The sequence below is a fragment of the Peromyscus leucopus genome, chromosome 10 (assembly GCF_004664715.2).
Source record: "Peromyscus leucopus breed LL Stock chromosome 10, UCI_PerLeu_2.1, whole genome shotgun sequence".
Taxonomy (NCBI): domain Eukaryota; kingdom Metazoa; phylum Chordata; class Mammalia; order Rodentia; family Cricetidae; genus Peromyscus; species Peromyscus leucopus.
Genome location: NC_051071.1, coordinates 61,490,126 through 61,508,751, shown reverse-complemented (window position 1 = coordinate 61,508,751; position 18,626 = coordinate 61,490,126). Strand labels below are relative to the sequence as shown.

At 46.0% G+C, this 18,626-nt stretch overlaps 1 protein-coding gene across 2 annotated transcripts in view; it reads left to right on the top strand.

Moving 5' to 3' along the window:
• The window catches only part of Lnx1 (ligand of numb-protein X 1), a 109,919-nt gene that overhangs the window by 81,847 nt on the left and 9,446 nt on the right, over positions 1 to 18,626 (top strand). For both annotated transcript variants that reach the window (XM_028858514.2, XM_028858601.2), the window contains 4 exons: positions 3,131 to 3,502; positions 11,277 to 11,411; positions 15,062 to 15,239; positions 16,764 to 16,989. In XM_028858514.2, the coding sequence (XP_028714347.1) occupies positions 3,131 to 3,502; positions 11,277 to 11,411; positions 15,062 to 15,239; positions 16,764 to 16,989 (911 nt within the window). The remainder of the gene's footprint in view (positions 1 to 3,130; positions 3,503 to 11,276; positions 11,412 to 15,061; positions 15,240 to 16,763; positions 16,990 to 18,626) is intronic.

The window sequence follows — 18,626 nt, the reverse complement described above, 5'->3', positions numbered from 1 at the left end:
CTGTAGGCTATGAAAGGCACATAATCTAAATCCTTAAAAGTAAATAATGGTTGGATGAATAGGTGGAAAGATAGACAGATGGTTGGGCAGAAAGATGGGTGGATAAGTGGATGGGTGGATGAATAGGTGGAATCCTTCAGAGCCGATAATGGATGGATAAGTGGATAAGTGAACAGATAATTAGATGGATGGGTAGATAGGTGGGTGGATGAATGAGTGGGTGGGTAAACAGGTGGATGAATGAGTAAGTGGATGAATGGATGGGAGGATAAGGGGACAGGTAGATGACAAATGGAGTGGGTATTATGAAATAAAGATAAACACCCCCTTTCCACAGTTACATTGAGATAAATCTCATATGAAGAATTCTGATGTAACTGGGATGGGTCTTTCATTCTTTCCCTCCCTCTCTCTATTTATAAACAATTCTCTTTGCTGCTGTATCATGTTCTGCCTTCTCTCTCCTCAGCTACTGTCTTCATCTACCCCTCCCTTCCTCCACTTACTCTTTCTTTTCTTGCTCCCGGGGCCTCCCCTTTTAAAAGAAACGTTAGTGTAAAATAAGACTGGAGCATATATTTTCTTAAACTGGAAAGCAGACGAATGGAAACTGTCATATTTGATCTAGTTCTGTTCAGACAGACGCCCCTTCTACAGAAAATCTAGTCTCATGACCCAGAGGCATTCTCGAGGAGTCAGGAGTGGAATGACCTGGCTTGGGCACACTGCCCTCCAAGGCATGGTTGAAAGGAAGACTTTGCAGAAAAGTTCTCAGGACAGAAAGGAAGCGGGTGGGGAGAACTGTTGTTTACCAGACAGATGTCAGCTGTGAGCCCAAAGGGACTAGCACGCCCTCCCTGCTTATCTACTTCTAATCTGGTACTCAGATAACAGTTTCATCTCACCCTTTGCGGCCAGCAGAGGGACAACTCCTGTCCCCCATTGTGAGCTGTTTGTTTGGCAAACGAATTGGGATAAGAGGAGAAATAATTGAAAGCAGCTCCTGCAGAAATGTAACATTCCCACTGGTGTCTGGGGGGCGGGGGCGGGGGGGTCGCACCAGGCAGGGCCCATCACTCAAGTGGGCCACAAAGATTGGGACCCCAGTCACAGCAGGGCTTTCTCCCTGCTCCAGTGGAAACTGTTGTGCCTGGGAGCGGGGAGGGGAGCTGCGTAAGAAAATTCTATTCTTTGGCCCTCACCTGGAGGCAACTTGAAGATAAAAAACATGCCAGGGACTTTTACCAGGTGACCGTGACTTTCCTTGGCTGGAAGGGGGGCGGGGGGTGGGGTGGCTAATGGGGTAGCAGACTCTGCCACCTTCCGGGTAGTGTTCCCTTGTGTTTGGACAAAGGGGCATCTTGTCTTCACTGAGGGAGCCCCGTCCATCTCTGAGCTGCATCAGGAAGGAGGCAGGGGTTGACCCTTCCAAAGCTCATTCCAGTGTGCCTCTAACAATTGGCTTCAAGTACAAGCCATCTCAGCAAACTCCTGAAATCTAAGCAGAGTGCAGGGCTGCTGGGAACTGTTTTCCTCAGAGCGGTGACAAACACTGGGGGCTGTGGCCTCCAGGCTGGGCCTGTGGAGCCGGGGTAATTAAAGCCAGAAAGTCGGTGCAGCAGCAGACCTGGGGGTTGTCACTGAGGTCCAAACGAGAGGCCTGGCTTTGGGACATTGAAGAAGGAGTGCTGTAGAGTGATCGGCCTTTCAGGAAATAGCCTAGCAACGTCCTTGGGCATTAGTTTGTTTGAAATTATCCAAGCCCCCAGACTCCTTTGTGGTTAGAGCAGCAGAAGACCTCCCAGACATCCACCTCGGTACCTGACATTCCTATGCTCACTGCCACACTCACACCTGCAGATGCACACTCAGACACACTCACCGATACTGTATCATAGACAACAGCCCCTTCACACACTCAGGCCCTCTCACAGATACTGTATTATATAACACACACACACACACACACACACACACACAGAGGCATAATCACAGATACCATATCATACAACACACACAGACTCAAGCCCACTCCCATACACTGAGTCATACAACACACACACACACTCACACACACACACACTCACACACACACTCACACAAATACTGTAATATGCAAACACACGCTCAGATAACATAAAGTGAAGACACACTCATGCACATTCACACAGATACCATCACATACAAACACTCCTCACTTTGCCAGGCACACTTACACAGATGTTTTGACATGCAAATACACTCACATACGCACAGGCACACTCACAGATACTACAACATGAAACACTAACACATGCTCAGACATATTCACACAGATATTCTATATACAAACACATTCACACATTTAAGCACGTATTCTCTCTCTCTCTCTCTCTCTCTCTCTCACACACACACACACACACACACACACACACACACACAAAGATGGAGTAATTGGAGGTGAAAGTATCGGTAACTCAGTAAAAAAAAAATTGTTGAAGATTTTTGGAAAGAAAACAACTCGTTTTGGTCTAAATAGTGTTGGATGTCACCATCTGGTGTTGGGGTGCAGATCAGTGGCCAGGCCTTTGCTCTGCATGCCCCTCACTTTAAGAATGTAGTCATTTGAGCTGGGCAGGGTAGCACACATCTTTAATCCCAGCACTCAGGAGGCAGAGACAGGCAAATCTCTGAGAGTTTAAGGCCAGCCTGATCTACAGAAGTGAGATCCAGGACAGGCACCAAAACTACACAGAGAAACCTTATCATTTAAGTACAATAGGAGAGTGTCTTTTTCTTTTCATTTTTTTTTCTTTCTTCCTTCTGTATCAATGAAAAACTAAAATTGGCAGACAACAGAAATAATCACCAGGATTCTGCAAATAGACATATGGGCCTGTGTAAGGACAGGGGTGATGGAAGGCAGTGCTGAGCCATCGATGTTGGAAAATTACTGTGGAAAATGAGGTATTTGAATACAGGCTAAAAAGAGATAGCAGAGCGGGCTAGGGGACAATGTCCTGATTACTCTGTGTCCTTGGGCTTGTATTCATTTGATTTTTGTGATGCTAAGGACCAAATCCATGCTGGCCTGGCCCTATTCAGAAGGCTTATGGTAAGTACACTCACTATCAAATGGCCCCACCCCCAGGTTAATGGAATGGACATCAGCAACGTGCCTCATAACTATGCCCTGCGGCTCCTGCGGCAGCCCTGCCAAGTGCTGCGGCTCACAGTGCTTCGTGAGCAGAAGTTCCGTAGCAGAGGCAATGGACAGGCGCTGGACTCCTATGGACCTCGGGATGACAGTTTCCATGTAATCCTCCACAAAAGCAGCCCCGAGGAGCAGCTCGGCATAAAGCTGGTGCGCAGGGTGGATGAACCTGGGGTATTCATCTTCAACGTGCTGAATGGTGGTGTCGCCGACCGGCACGGCCAGCTAGAGGAGAATGACCGTGTGCTGGCCATCAATGGACATGACCTTCGATTTGGCAGCCCAGAAAGTGCAGCTCATCTGATTCAGGTGGGTCAGAAGTCACCCTAAGATCCCGGTCAGAAACATCCACACGGGCAGGAACACTTAGCCCCTGTGAGCCTTTCTCTAGGGAAGTCAAGAAAAGGTTGGTAGTTTCAATGTTACTGTCCAAGTAAGAACCCAATTGATGGCTGGTGGCGGTGGCGCACGCCTTTAATCCCAGCACACAGGAGGCAGAGCCAGGTGGATCTCTGGGAGTTCGAGGCCAGCCTGGGCTACAAAAGCGAGATCCATGGCAGGCACTGAAACTACAGAGAAACCCTGTCTCGAAAAAAACAAAACCAAAAACCAATTGACACAAATGGTGTACCTTGGGTCATGACCTCTACTGATAGTCTTACAGTGTATTCATTCTCTCTCTCTCTCTCTCTCTCTCTCTCTCTCTCTCTCTCTCTCTCTCTCCCTCCCCTCTCCCCCCCTCTCCCCTTCCCTCCCCCCTCCCCCCTCTCTCCCCACCCATTCCCCCTACCTTTGTCCTCCAGTTCTGCTTTGCTTCGATTTTATGGTTACCTGCCAATCTAGAAAAGTGTAGTAGCACACATTATATTCTAGAAGTACCTAAAACAATGCCTAGCAAGGTTAAGTACTCGGTGAATATGTGCTTATTATATGCAATTATTTAACTAGTAAATTAGTCAAATTAGGAACAGGTAAATACATATAAAATACATTTTGCTCACTAATTCCATCTCTGAGGGATTTTTTTTTTTTTTTTTTTTTTTTTTTTTTTGGTCAAACCGTTTACCACAGAACCAGATCTACATTTGTTTTTGCATGCTCTTTGGCCCTATGACGTAATCTCTACTTTTCATCCCTTTGACTTTGCTCAGTTCTCATTGGTTGAGCAACCTCCATGCACCAAGCAGTGCCCAGTACAGTGGTGAATGAGGCAGTCATGGGTGCTAGCTTCTCAGAGCTGGAAAACCCCCTGGTTTTGTACAACCACGAAGACAGAGCTGGACTAGAAAAAAGGATAAGATGAAACAGTCTTTCACGAAAGAGAAGCCCCCTTTATTCTTCCCTTCAGGAAGATGCTATCTTAGCTTTTTTTTTTTCCCCCATCCTTAAAACCTTGCCGCTAAGGGGGATTGTCAATATTTTTTCACATTACACTTACTAGCGCCCTCTGCAGGCCATCTAGTGCAACTCCCATCCTGTAGCTCTTGGCCAACTGTACTTTCGCAATGGGCAAAAGAAAAACTGCTATGTTATTTGGAAAAATCTTGATTACACATGGCGTTTTACTCTTGAAGATTAATAACAGAAGAACATGTTTTTCCCCGACAAAGTAAATGTATGAAGTAAAAATCTTGCCTAATAGTGGGAATTCCTTAAAAAAATCCCTTTGCTTGCTAAACAAAGCCAATCTGCTTTATAAGCAGAAAGAAAACTTATTTTTCAGAAAGGCAAGGGCAAAGCTAGTTGGAAAAGAAATGTAAAAAATTAGATGCTGTTTTAAAAAAAAAAGCCAAGCAATAGCCTGCTGTCTCTGAAAAGTCGATTTTATTTATGTGATACTCGTAACACACACCAGGCTGCAGGGATTAAACTAAGTACCCTTCAAAGATTGAGACTCAAATTTCCACCCAGCCCTGGCCGTTGGCTAGGTTGCCCATGTGTGTCTCCCCCATGAATCACATTTGCCTCACAAAGAAATTCCCAGACAACATCTCCTCTTGGCCATGTTCTCCCCCATCAAGCTACACTTTTTTTTTTTCTTCCTACGTTACTTCAGGGAAGAGTTATTACAGAGGCCACAACTGTTTTAAATTGGACCAACTTTACATACATTGAGCCCTTCACCTCCGCTTGTTCAGCAGCAGCCTGGGCAGACAAGTCCCCAGGGTGAAGACACATGGAGAGTCAAGGCCTGTTAAGAGGAACAGCCTTAAAGAGATAGACACCTCCTACATGGAGCCATTGACTTCTTAGCAGCTTAGCCAGGACCACGTGGGTTTCCACCATTGTTAATTTCTCAAGCTTTTTGAGCATCCTTACTAAAATAACTATATGGAAAAACAAACTCTTTGGAACTATCTGACGTCATGCTTGAGATAACAGAACAAAGAGATAGCTGATCAAAGAGGGGAAAAAAAAAAGATGTCTCAACATCTGTATCCCAGAGCGCCAGCATATTCCACCCAGTTATCACCACAAGAACCTGGGGATTCTAAGAGAAATGCTTATTTTGAGGACTTCCCATCTACATGCAATTCTAGATTAGTGAGTTACGTTTGTTTAGGAGTTCAAATATATACAGCCAACTAAGAAAGAATTGTGAATTTCAAATTGAGTAACCCTCCATGCTCTTAACTAGCTAGCTAGCTTTCTCTTCCTTTCTTCCTCTCTCCTGTTCTTACTTTCTCTTCTTTTCTTTCTTCCTTCCTTTCTCTCTCTCTCTCTCTCTCTCTCTCTCTCTCTCTCTCTTTCTTTGTTTCTTTGTTTCTTTCTTCCTTTCTCTTTCTTTCTTTCTTTCTTTCTTTCTAACCCTAGAAACTGAAAATAAATTCAAAGCAGCTTCTAGAGGTTGGGGGAAGTAGGAGCATTCAGTAATCCTGCCATATGTGTGATTTTTGTTCCTCGGATGAAATGATATTTAAACACACAGTTACTTCATCAAAGAACTGAAAGTCAGCCTGTTGCAGGTTTTAAAGAGAATGTGATAGGGCTTCAGACAGAGCCAAGAAGTAAACAGTGCCCTGCTCATATTACCTACGTTTACTCTAAAGACGGGATTCCAGCTCATGAGTGGTGCTTCATACCTGGAAAGAAAAAAGCAGAACTTGGGTGGGAATTTCAACATTCAAGTCCCTGGGAGCCAATAAGAACTGTCAGTGAAATAAGACCTGCTAAATCTGTGTGTGTACAGATCAGCACAGCTCATATGGAATCTAACCCCTGCTTCCATAAATTGTCTTACCAGGGTCCTGTAGTCAATTTAGTGCACATAGACTAAACTTAAATCTCCTTATGCTCAATTCTCAAAGCCTGAAAGATTCCTAAATAAGACTCCAAATTCCCTATTTTCTCACTATAGAAAGTGAGACTTGGAAACCGGTACAGCCACTCAAGTTAAACTTTATGCGAAGGAATCTTCTGTGCAGCTGTACACACAAGGGTGGAAGGGCCTGGAACCCCGCTTTCTCCAGCGCAATATCCCCTCCACGCTTATTCTTTTACCGTGGAAAAGAGATAATCCCGGGAGGAGCAACCTCCAGTTCCCTGAAGAGAAGGGGTGCTGAGGCAGAGGAGTGGCTTTGTCTGTTGACTCAGCAATCAGCAGACTCAGGGACTTAGTTGATGGCATCTGTATGACCCTGCCGAAGCCACCAGCTCTATTGCCATCACCACTCACTTTCTTATTCCTAAAAGATTCTGTCTTGAGGGGGAGGAAGAGATGGTCAAGAAAAGTCCTATGCGTAGGTGGAAGACGAAGCAGGAGGCAGCTGACAGGTGATTCTGCAGGTCGCCACCCAGCCCTCACCTGCCTGTGGCAAGGCACGGCCCTTCTAAATATGCATCTCCTCTGGACCCAGACTGTGCCCAGGGCCTGCCTGCTTCACAGAGCACAATTATGATAGCCAGCAGTCAATTCGGTCCCCACCCCCCACTTCATGTGTTTGTGCAGAATAACCCTGTGCAGCATGCTAGAGGGGATGGAAACTCCTATAAAGCCAGTGCAAGAAACCCAGCAGGTAAACCCATGTGAGCTATTGCTCACTTGGTGCACACCATTGACGCCAGCACTCATGCCGAGGCCATGGACCTCTATGCACTTGAGACCAGCCTGGTCTACATAGTGAGTTTCAGGCCAGTCATGGCTGCATAGTGGGACCATAGTGTCTCAAAAAACAAATAATTTAAGCATAGAATATGTATCATATTATATATGTGTGATATTATATCTTTTTTTTTTTTTTTTTTTTTTTTTTTTGGTTTTTCGAGACAGGGTTTCTCTGTGTAGCTTTGCGCCTTTCCTGGAGCTCACTTGGTAGCCCAGGCTGACCTCGAACTCACAGAGATCCGCCTGGCTCTGCCTCCCGAGTGCTGGGATTAAAGGCGTGCGCCACCAACGCCCGGCGTGATATTATATCTTATATATACATTATATGTGATACATATTGTGATATATATATATACATACGTATGTATATATATTTACACACACACACACACCCCAAAAGCAGTGCAAATGCCTTATTCAGTTTCAATTCTCCTTACAAATAGGGGAAGCCCTTGGCTGGATGAGAAGCTTACACTGCCATGTACAGGTTCTCTGTCAACTTTTGCTCTGCCTATAGTTAGCACTGGCCCTCGTAGTCACCATTTCCCATTTCTGACGAGCCCATCTTCTGCATATACATGGGTATGAAACCAGGAATCATTCCGGCCTTCATCCTTTCTGTTCCTCTACCTTGTCTCCGCTTTCATGTATTCACCGTCACACCAGTGGGAATCAAGACTCCAGGGCCCGGGACTGTTTCTCAAGCCTGACTCCAGTTGCTCCTGAGAGTGAGTGCCAAGACCAACACATTAGCCTACCTCATATCTCCAATGCTGTGAAAGAAAGTGCACCAAAGAGCCTCCCTGTGAACGATTCATGAGGTGGCTGGGAAGAGCCACAGGGCCAGCCTTGCAGAGAGTTTATTTGCTAGTAAATTGATGCCAGTGTTATTTATTAGAGTGTTGGTCCTGCCAAGGCTTCATTCTCGAGCCAGCATTTGAAAGCCCAGGGAGAAATGTGCGCTCACCAATGTGAATGAAATAGCTTGCACAGGTTGTGCCTTGGCAATTCGGATTTTGCCTGTCACGTTGAGCCGGGTATAACTCTGCAACCTTCCCATTTCTTATAACGTGTTGCTCAGAGCATGCACTACTCGCTGTCCAAGATGAACAGGACACAGTTCCAGCCCAGAGCCAAAGCTCTGCCAACAGCCTTCTCAACAGTGGAGTTTCCCCAAAGATAAGAGAGCAAACTCAGTTTCTGTGATTGAGGTTTTGACCCGAAAGCTCATTGTTACTTATCTTCCCATGAGTTCTGTTTCAGAATGTTCTTGAAGATAACCTTTTAGCGAGGCTTGCAATCCAGAGGAAGAGATACAATTATTGCAACACTCTCTTCCAAAATTGAACACAGTTGGTGATGCCATAGTTCTGTGTTCTGTTGCATTTCTTCATGGCGTGTTACCTGGGCGCTGTGTGTGTGTGTGTGTGTGTGTGTGTGTGTGTGTGTGTGTGTGTACACCCATGCCATTCTGATGTAAGCTTCAGATGTAGTAAGGGACCCCAGGGAATCCAAGACAGGCTAGCAAAAGAAGGGCACATAAGCCCTGATGGGGTTAGGGCTGTGCATAAAGGAAAACAGGCTAAATTCAAGCTTCCTCTGTGGAGCCATTTGGTAGCATTTTCTACCATGGATATGGAATGAACAGCTCACCTAGCTGACCATCCATGGTGATATTTATAATATTCTTCCTATACCCCAACAATTGTATTAAAAGTTAGTCTAATTTATAACCACCCACCTGATGACCCCCGAGTTTCAAGAGAGCCTTTGTATAGAGATATCGGTGTGAGGAAGGTTTGGGCTGGTTAGTGCTTTAGACAACTGTGAGGACCCAACTGCATTGGCGGAGCTCTTGGTGCTTAAGGTCCTAGTTCCTGACAGGGAGAGGGAGTGATGTGCTCTGGAAAGGAAGGTGAGAGAAGTGGTGTCTTAGTCTCTGTGACTGCCATGGAAACAAAGTCCCATGAATGGAGTGCCTTATTAATAGGAACAACAGAAATGCATGTCTTACAATTCCGACTATCAAGATATGGGCAGATTCAGTATCTGGAAATGCCCCCTCCCACTTAAATCTCTGTGTGTGATGTGATGTATGCACATATGTGTGTGTGCATGCATTCATGTGTGTGGGTGTGGGTATGGACATACCACAGGAAGCACGTGTCAGCCAGAGGACAACCTGGAATGCTAGCCCCTAGCTTCCACCCTACTTGAATGTTTCTTAGTGTTTGCTGCTCCATGTGCCAGGCAGCTTCTCCTGTCTCTGCCTTCCACCTCATCCTAGGAACCCCGGAATTACAGACCCTTGCTAACTCTCCCATCTTTACATGGGTCCTGGGGATCCGAACTCAGGTCCTTGTGCTCATGCAGCTGGTTCTTGATCCACTGAACCATCTCCATCCCCAAATGACTTTCTTATATGAGGTATCTTCTCCTTGTAGCCTCACGTGCTGGAAGGAACAAACTAATCCCACTCATGGGGACTGAGTCAAAGGCCCACCTGGTAATACCAGCACCTCGGGGGTTAGATTTCCACAGATGAGGGGTGCACACATTTAAACCATAGCCAGTGAAAAGAAAACATCTTGATTTCCACTGTCTGAGCTAGTGGAGAGAAGCAGGAACTGCCCGGCCCTTCTTTTGTGACCTGACTTCTCTACGGCCCCACACCCATGCAGGAAAGAGGCCCATTAGTGTCTGTTTCTGCTGCGGTGATTAGTCGAGACCTGGAATGACAAGGCGAACCATCAGACCTTACAGTGTTTCCATCTTCCTGGTTTTGCCCAAGTACCAAACCTAGTTTTGCCCAGGTGCCTTTCTATCCAAATGGAGCCATGCCTCTTCCATTTTTCACTGAAGTAATGGGAGGATCCATTTGCCATTTCAGTTTCGGAAATCAGCCTTGTTCCTATGAGTTTCTCAGGCCTAGGGTCTCCTCTGTCTGCCCTGCAGATCTGAAACCTTGGTCACTGGCATGTCTGGCTTCTGACACCCACACTCAGGGACACAGGAAGCTAACCTGTGGCAGAAAGCTAATTTGTAATTTCCTGCATGGAACAAACCTTTCCAATAAGCAATACATTTGCTAGTCTGAATCTTCTGCTTAAGTACCAGTGTGCATAAGGATCAGAATTAATGATAGTCATATAAAAATGGTCAAGGTAATGGCTTCAGTCTGGTCATTCCTGTATTCCAAAGGTTCAATGCCTGAATCTCTAAGACTGACACAGTATTTTCATTTCTGCAGGTTCAGGGTTGCTGCCTCTGACCCTGTTTCTCTTTGCTTCTGACCATTGAATTAGAACTGATGTAGACAACTTCACACCATGCACCTTACTCTGTTCAGAAAGGCTTTCAGCCGTGCTTGTCTGCAGCTGAGCTCATCACTGAAAGTGCATTAGCAAGACCTAGTGGTGTCTCTTCAAAGACTTGCATGAGTCAGACCTTCCTTAGGCTTTTTCTTGAAGCAATGTTTAGTCCCTGGTTTCAAGTTCAGAGAAATAGTTTACGCTTTTGCCAAAGTAGAAGCTGGGCAGTGACGTGAGGAATCTAGGGTGGGGGCTAACGATATGGCTCAGTGATTAAGTGTGCACACTGTTCTTGGAGAGGACCTGAGTTCAGTTCCCAGCACCCACACCCTGTGGCTTGTAACCACCTGCACACCAGCTCCACTCACCAGCTCCAGAGAAATCCAGTACCCTTCTCTGGTCTCAGATGACACCTGCACTCACATGTACATACCCACATACATATATGCACGCCTACACATAATCAAAAAAGGTTGGTGGTGGACCTCAATGGCGGAGTACTTATCTAGAGTGCTCAGAGGCCCTGGGCTCAGTCTCCAACACCACATAAGAAAGGCTTGACACTTTATTCTTCCATTAAATAAAAGTAAAAATGAAAGGGGTATCTCCTGGTAAGGCCCTAGAGCCAGGTCTGTGCAAGGAGCTAATTTAATATCCTCTTGTCCAGGCCAGTGAAGGACGTGTTCATCTCGTCGTGTCCCGCCAGGTTCGACAGCCCAGCCCAGACATCTTCCAAGAAGCTGGCCGGATCAGCAACGGCCGGTGGTCGCCAGGCCCAGGGGAGAGGACCGTGGCTTCTAAGGTGAGGCCCAGCCAGGCGTGTCTGCAGCTCCTGCAGAGGGCTGTTTCCTGGGAAAGCTATATACTTTGATGTCTCTAAGGGTTATCTCTGGACTTTGTCATTTCAAGAAGTGCTACTCATGAAATTAAAAGGCCAAAGTCCCATCTTCATACCTGGGCGGTGACAGGTGCCTCCCATCCAAGCAGGAGTGAGGACGGTGCTGTTGGGGGTGGGGGCTCTGTTAAACCCCAGCTTGCAGCCCTTCTAAAGGGACCTGATTCCAGCCTAAGCCAAATGCATGTCATATTTTTTAACCAAGGCTCCTTCTGTATAAGGATTGTTTTCCATTCACTTTGAAACGCAACGAGAAGTTTGCTTGGTCTCTAGTTTTTGAGTTTCCCAACCTGCCTGGAAATGATGATGATTCCCCTGCTGTTTTTAATATTTTTGTGTTTGTGCAAGGGACCAGGAAAATACTTATAACACTTGAAGCCCATGGGACGTTAGGGAGGGCAGTGTTTGGACAAGCCAGGAGCGTATGTCTTGTCTTATGGCGTTCAAATCCAGAAATTAAAAACAAAATTATTTTTCATTTATTTTGCGGGTCTAGGTGTGTATGTATGTAGACGTGTATATGTATGGTACATGTATAGAGACCAGAGGACAACTTGTATCAATTGGTTCTCTCCGCCCGCCATACTGGTCCCAGGGCTTAAACTAACATCATCAGGTTTAGTGGCCAGCTTCTTTACCTACCGAGTCATCTCAGTGGCCCCAGGACAAATTTCAACCACTGTGGACCCAGCAGAAGGGATCTGTGAGGAGAATACGTCTCTCCACCTTCCTCTCTTTGCAGCCTGTCTTCAAGAGAGGTGACTCTGCCCAGTGCTTGTGTGTGGCTTCTATTAGATGCAAGGTCTACACTTCCTTTAGACGAGTGTCTAATCAACACGTTGTCCAGTCCAGATTAAGAATCCTATGACCTTGGTTTAGCATTCTGTCATGAGGATGATCAGCTTCTAGCAGCCACTTTCCCTGAGAGCTGATGTCATGTTGTCGTTACTAAAAACAGAGTTGGAGATGTGGTTCAGTAGTTGAGAACACTTGTTGTTCTTGGAGGAGAAGCCCCACCCCCCGCCATGCCATTTGTTGCCAGCACCTACAAGACAGCTCACAACTATCTGTAACCCTAGTTCCAGGGGATCCAGTGCTCTCTTATCTCTAGGGGCACTGCTCACACATGGTGCAAAATACCCATACATACACACACACACACACACATACATACATACATACATACATACATACATATATATATACATATAAATATACACACACATATAAATCAGTGTTTAAAAAACAACCAAACATCCCTATATGTAGCCTATTCCTGAACCAGGATGAAATGAATGAATGAATGAATGCCTTTTTCTTCCACATTAGGCCATAAGTTGAGTTTTTTGAGCAATGTTCGCAGAAAAAAAAATCTCTGCTTTGTAATCAGGGAGCCTGAGATCACCTTTATCGTAAATCTCCAGCCAGTTATGTCTCCACAAACCATTCAGTTCCATGTTTATGTATGGGAAGCAATCTAGACAGAGCAAGTACACCCTGCTAAAGAATTTTATGGATTAAACTCCCTGGCTCCTTCTTCCAAATAAATACAGTTAGTGTTTTAAAGTTATTCTGACAGTATTCATTAATATCAAGCTATGTTCGAGATCTTCAAAAATCTTACATAAAGCTTGTATCTAATTAATGAATTCAGTTGAGTTTAGTAGAACGTGTTATATTGTCATTCATTAAACTACTAGCAGTGAGGCTTTGTAATTCCTTCTCCCTGCCTGCTGTGAGCCATGGAAAAGCCAGGGCAGTCTCATGGGATCTTTGCTGTAGCCCTGTGTCGTGTGTCTGAATTCCTGGAAACATATTAGAAAACCAGTCCTTCTCATTCACATTTCTATCTGCCTTCTGAAAAGCCCTCACCACCCCAAAAGTCACGTACGGGGCTGTTTGATGATTTGGTTTTTAAGCTGATGTAGGAAAAACAACATGGCATTTGAAAATAGGAGGAGTTTCAATGCTTCCAAGAAATGCCAAAGAAAGTGGAGACAGCAAAGCTATCTAGGTGAAGAGTTAAGCACTAAGAGGCACCATCTGTAGTCCTGAAGTCACCCGTGTGAGAGAGGAAGGGGAACGTGACCAGAAAGTGTCACCGGGACACATTAACCATAGCCTGGCAGTGATTTTATATCAAGCTATAGGGTGCATGGGTAGGCCCTGATGCTTTCTAGATGTCCAAAACGTTTGATGTTTTAAGCCCTAGGCAAACGTTTTAAAATGTAAATATTCCATACAGCTTCTTAGTTGCCCATATTTTTTAATCAGCTTGAAGTATTTTTACCACAAGTCAGGTTTTCAAGCATTAAGAACAATCCGAGGTCTCCTAAGTAGAGAGTAAGGAGGAAAGACAGACAGAAAGGATTATGTCTGTCACGCTTTCCTTCTTCTGCATCACATTGGGCAACTGAGGGTGAGGAATTTACTGAGAAGTTTGGGTTTCTCCATCGCAACCATCAGTCTCTCTCACACAAGCCTCCCTCCCTCTGGTGGAGAAGACGACAGAAGGCCATCAGAGACACAGGCCATGTGCGGTGCTGGTGTTCAGCCACTCGGTTCAGCAGAGTGTATCGCTCAGTGTTGCCAAGGCTGTTTGGAAAGTACCAAAAATGGGAAAGATGGATAAAACCGGGCAGATTTCTGCATGTGTGTATGATCTGCATGCATGCGTGCGTGCACGCGTGTGTGTATTTACAAATACTTGGGTGCATGTGCATGTGTGAATGTGTGCACGCAGAGACCACAGCATGGCATCAGGTGTCCTCCTTGGCTGGTCTCTACCATATTTACTGAGGTTGGGTCTCTGGCCGAAGTAGAGCTTGCCTCTTTCCTTCCATTTGCTCTGTGGATCTCTGAACCCTGGATTACGCGAGCCGCCATTTTTACATGCCTGGCTTTTATAGGAGGACTGCAGATCAGAATGGTAGCCTTCAGACTTGTGCAGCAAGTACTTTAGGCACCAAGTCATCACCCCAGGTCAATGACTTTATTCTTTTACTTTAAGCATAGACAAGCTTGCTGGGCTAGCAAGATGGCGCAATGGGTAAAGGCCTTTGCTCTCAAGCTTGCCAGATTGCATTTGATTCCCAGGACCCATGAGGTGGAGCAAGAGAACCAACTTCTGTAAGCTGTCCTCTGACCTCCACCTGCACGCTAAAGCATGTGCCCCCCACAAAAGCTCCACACACACAGCAAATTAATTTTAAATATGAAAAAATGTACTGATATTCGGTGAATCATGAAGTTGACCTACCACTGTCAAAAACAGATGCCTCCCTTGAGAGATTCAGAATACAGTTCACTTCATAAGCTCCATATTTCTACCACGGTCTCCAGGCTGTTCCCTTTCTATGTTTACTGTTCTATTTTGAAATGTAAACTTCTCTGAGCAAACTTTCGGAATCTTTGACTCTGTTACATGCTGGTTCTCGTGGTGTGTTCTCTGGGACACACCAGGCTGGACCACCACCTTGTTGATGCCTTGACAACTGTGTGCCTGTGGAAATGCCTCGTGAGTGCATGTGCCATGTTCTTTGTGTCTGTGCCTTCAGCCCCTCCAGCCTGCAGCCACTTGTCACGAGAAGGTTGTTAGTGTCCGCAAAGACCCCAGCGAATCTCTCGGCATGACCGTTGGAGGGGGAGCATCCCACGGGGAATGGGACTTGCCTATCTATGTCATCAGTGTTGAGCCCGGAGGAGTCATAAGCAGAGATGGAAGAATAAAAACAGGTACAAAATGAAGAGGATGAAGGTGCTGGGGTGCCAGAGCCTGGGGAGGAGCTGGCAGCTTGCCGAGTTAGCTCGCTGCTCTCTGAGTGGAGGAGAAGATGAGAGAGGGAGCTGGCCGTGATGACTGGGCCTCTTTGACTAGGATGAGCATGACTGTGCCTGTATTCCAGGCTCACCCCTCTTAGTGCATGTGAGTGGGCCTGAGGCAGCTTTGCTGGGGAAGCTAAAGCCCCTAGACTTCCTGGGCTGGATGGGCCGTCACTACACCCAGGAGCCAAGTCAAGTTACCTCTAAGGCATCATTTAGTTCCACGAATTCTAATGGGTTCTTTGCCAGTAGTGAAACTGATTTATGAATTGTGCCCTTTTGTGGGATAAATGGGATAAATGAGTTGACAGATGTCGATTCAGTGGTATAATTAAATATCATTGGAGGGACTCCCTCATTGGTGAGAAGTGGACCTCTGTTGGCCACTCCTGTTCTGGGCTTCTCTACGTGAAGGGAGATATCCAATTTACCTCTGCAAGGATCTTAATAGCACTGTTCAAGCACACGAGGAGGCTGCCTGGGTAGAGGAATTGTCCTTTTTAAGAGCTCAGATTCAAGAAGAAGAAAAAACACCACTTTTTTCAAGTACAGTCAGTCTGCCTGATGAGCTGGGCTGGGAATGGGGGTGACATGGGACAGGATTTAGCCAGACAATCAGAGGGTGCTTCTTTTTGAGTCAGCAAGCATTCGAGGCTATCTCCTGTTCTTTTCCTCCCATCTACAATGATTCTGTATGAAGATAAAATGATGTACAAGAGGCACAACCCCCCCCCCAAAAAAAAAAACAGGAGATAAATGAAATAGAAAGCAAGGATAGGAGGGCATCTTTTAATATTGTTTGCTGCTCGGCAGGCACCCGGGTGGAGAATGATGAGGTCTGACAAGAGGAGACTCAATGAGAGAACCTGTAGCATGTGGCACACAGGAGCAGTTTTGCACAACATAGGCACTTAGCTGTTGCTAGCTCTATACAGCCCAGGGATGCGGTGACTAGAAATGGTACCTGCTTTCCATCTCTGTGAAGACCGGGTCCAGGCCTAGGCTTGGCCTGCTCGGGGCTCCTGTGCCAGACCCGAACTCCTGTTTCGGTCCCTGTTTGTTGGTAGCATCCCACACACCAGGCTCTTTGCAGGCACCGAAGCTCTTTGTCCATTGCTCTCACTGTGTGCTAAAGAAAACAGGAAGTTCGAGGAGTGAACCTGTAGGTTGTCTTTGGCTAAGTAGTGAGCAAAGCTATCTCACGTGAGGCGACAGGGGAACATTGGTAGGTGATCTGTAGAGAACTCCCAACTAGACACTCCAACGTGCTCTATTTACCATTTGCTAAATAAAACCCAGCCTCATGTCACTACGAGCTCAAGAGACACACTTCTCCTCAGCCTGTCCACACGCCCAGTCAGCCTCTGTCCTTTCACACACGGAGGAGCAAAATCCCATTTGCACTCACTGAGGATGCTTCTGCTTCTCTGGCCTCAGGTGACATTTTATTGAATGTGAATGGGATTGAGCTCACAGAGGTCAGCCGGACAGAGGCCGTTGCCATATTGAAGAGCACATCTTCCTCAGTGGTACTCAAAGCCTTGGAAGTCAAGGAACAGGAGCCCCAGGAAGACTGCAGCCCAGCAGCCCTGGACTCCAACCACAACGTGACCCCGCCTGGTGACTGGTCCCCATCCTGGGTCATGTGGCTGGAATTACCACAGTGAGTCCCAATTTAACACCCCTATGGATTATATTTCTTAAACCACTCTTTCACTGTCTTGGGCTGATTCCTGGGCACGAGCATCTTGCTAATAAGACCCAGTCTTGTTTTCGGGGCTATCTGAATTAGTTCTGTCTTCTGTTGGCAAATGAAAATCCATATAGAAATCTTGGGGTGGGTGTGAAAGTCTAGACGGAGAACCTTCTAGGTGCTTTCCTGAGTTTTCAGAGTCACCAGGTGGCTCATGTGGCAGGGAGTTGAGCTGATGGCAGAAACTCAGCCTGTGTCCACACTCACAAGCTGGGCTCTGCTCAGGCCAAGTTTCATCATTGCGTGGAGATGATCGCGAGCTGCAGCCCAGCTGTGGCTTCACTCAGGCTTCTAGAGGATCTGACTATACATACAGCAGTACAGTAGAGCACTGTGGCTTCATAGTGAAGCATCTGGTAGATGGGGATTCTTCTCAAGGCATCTCTCCTCTGAGACTCTTCTGGAAAGTTCTTTAGGAAGCAACTGGGTTACCATTTTACTGAGATATAACTGGAGCCTTGCGATGAACTATAAAATGACCTGACCCGATGACTTCAGAGGAGGATTTGAAGACAGCCCCAAAATGGCTACGTACATGAATTGTGACTATTCAAAGGACAGATAAATTGGATGTCTGCTTCCCTGGACCAGAGCAAAATCTACTTAAATGGTTGCCTCTAAAAGTATAGCTTAAATGTTAAAAATGGTGTCACTGATGATGGATGTACTGGAGTAGGATGAAATCATGGAAGCAGGCAGGGTATTTGGTTTTGAAACATTTTCTTGAAGGTAGAGGTAACTCTTATAGATTTAAAGACAACCAGCCTCCTCAAATACAAACTGGTCTAGATTCTCTTTGGAGTCTCCAGCAGTCGGTACATTACTTTTTAAATCAGTAGTAGGTCTTTGAAAGTCCTTAGAGAGTGGAACACTGAGCATTGAGGCCATTTAAGCACTTTCCCTCTGTAAAATTAAGTAAATTTTTATTTATTAATATATTAATATTAAATATATAACATTAATATATTAATATTATTAATATTTTATGTGCATTGGTGTTTTGCCAAGGATGTCAGGTCTCCTGGAAGTGGAGTTACAGACATTTGTGAGCTGCATGTAGGTGCTGGGAATTGAACCTGGGTCCCCTGGAAGAGCAGTCAGGGCTCTTAACCACCCAGTCATATCTCCAGCTCTACATTTTTCTTTAAAAGAGATTTTGGAACTACACTCCCAAGAGCGTTTGTACCTTTTGTTGGAAAGCTACCTTGTCAGTCTCCTCACTGCCCCCATGTGTGAGGAGAGAACACCAAGCCCGCATGTGTCTTCTCCCATGAGCCACCTGGCATTGGCGGCAATTCTCTGCTCGCTCTGGGGTGTCTACACTGCACTCATTCCCTCCAAGGATGAAAGGAAACGTCATATGAGGGCGACACAAGATGACAGGGACTTCCAGAAGCTCGGAGCCTTTTCCTATCCTCCCTTCCCTCCTCCTCCCTGCAATCTTTAATGACATGATGAGCAAGCAGGCCAGAGGGGACCAGAGCAGAGGGAGCAGGAAGTCCTTATCTGTCCTTTCCCGAACTTCCAATGCACTCCACAGAGGTCAC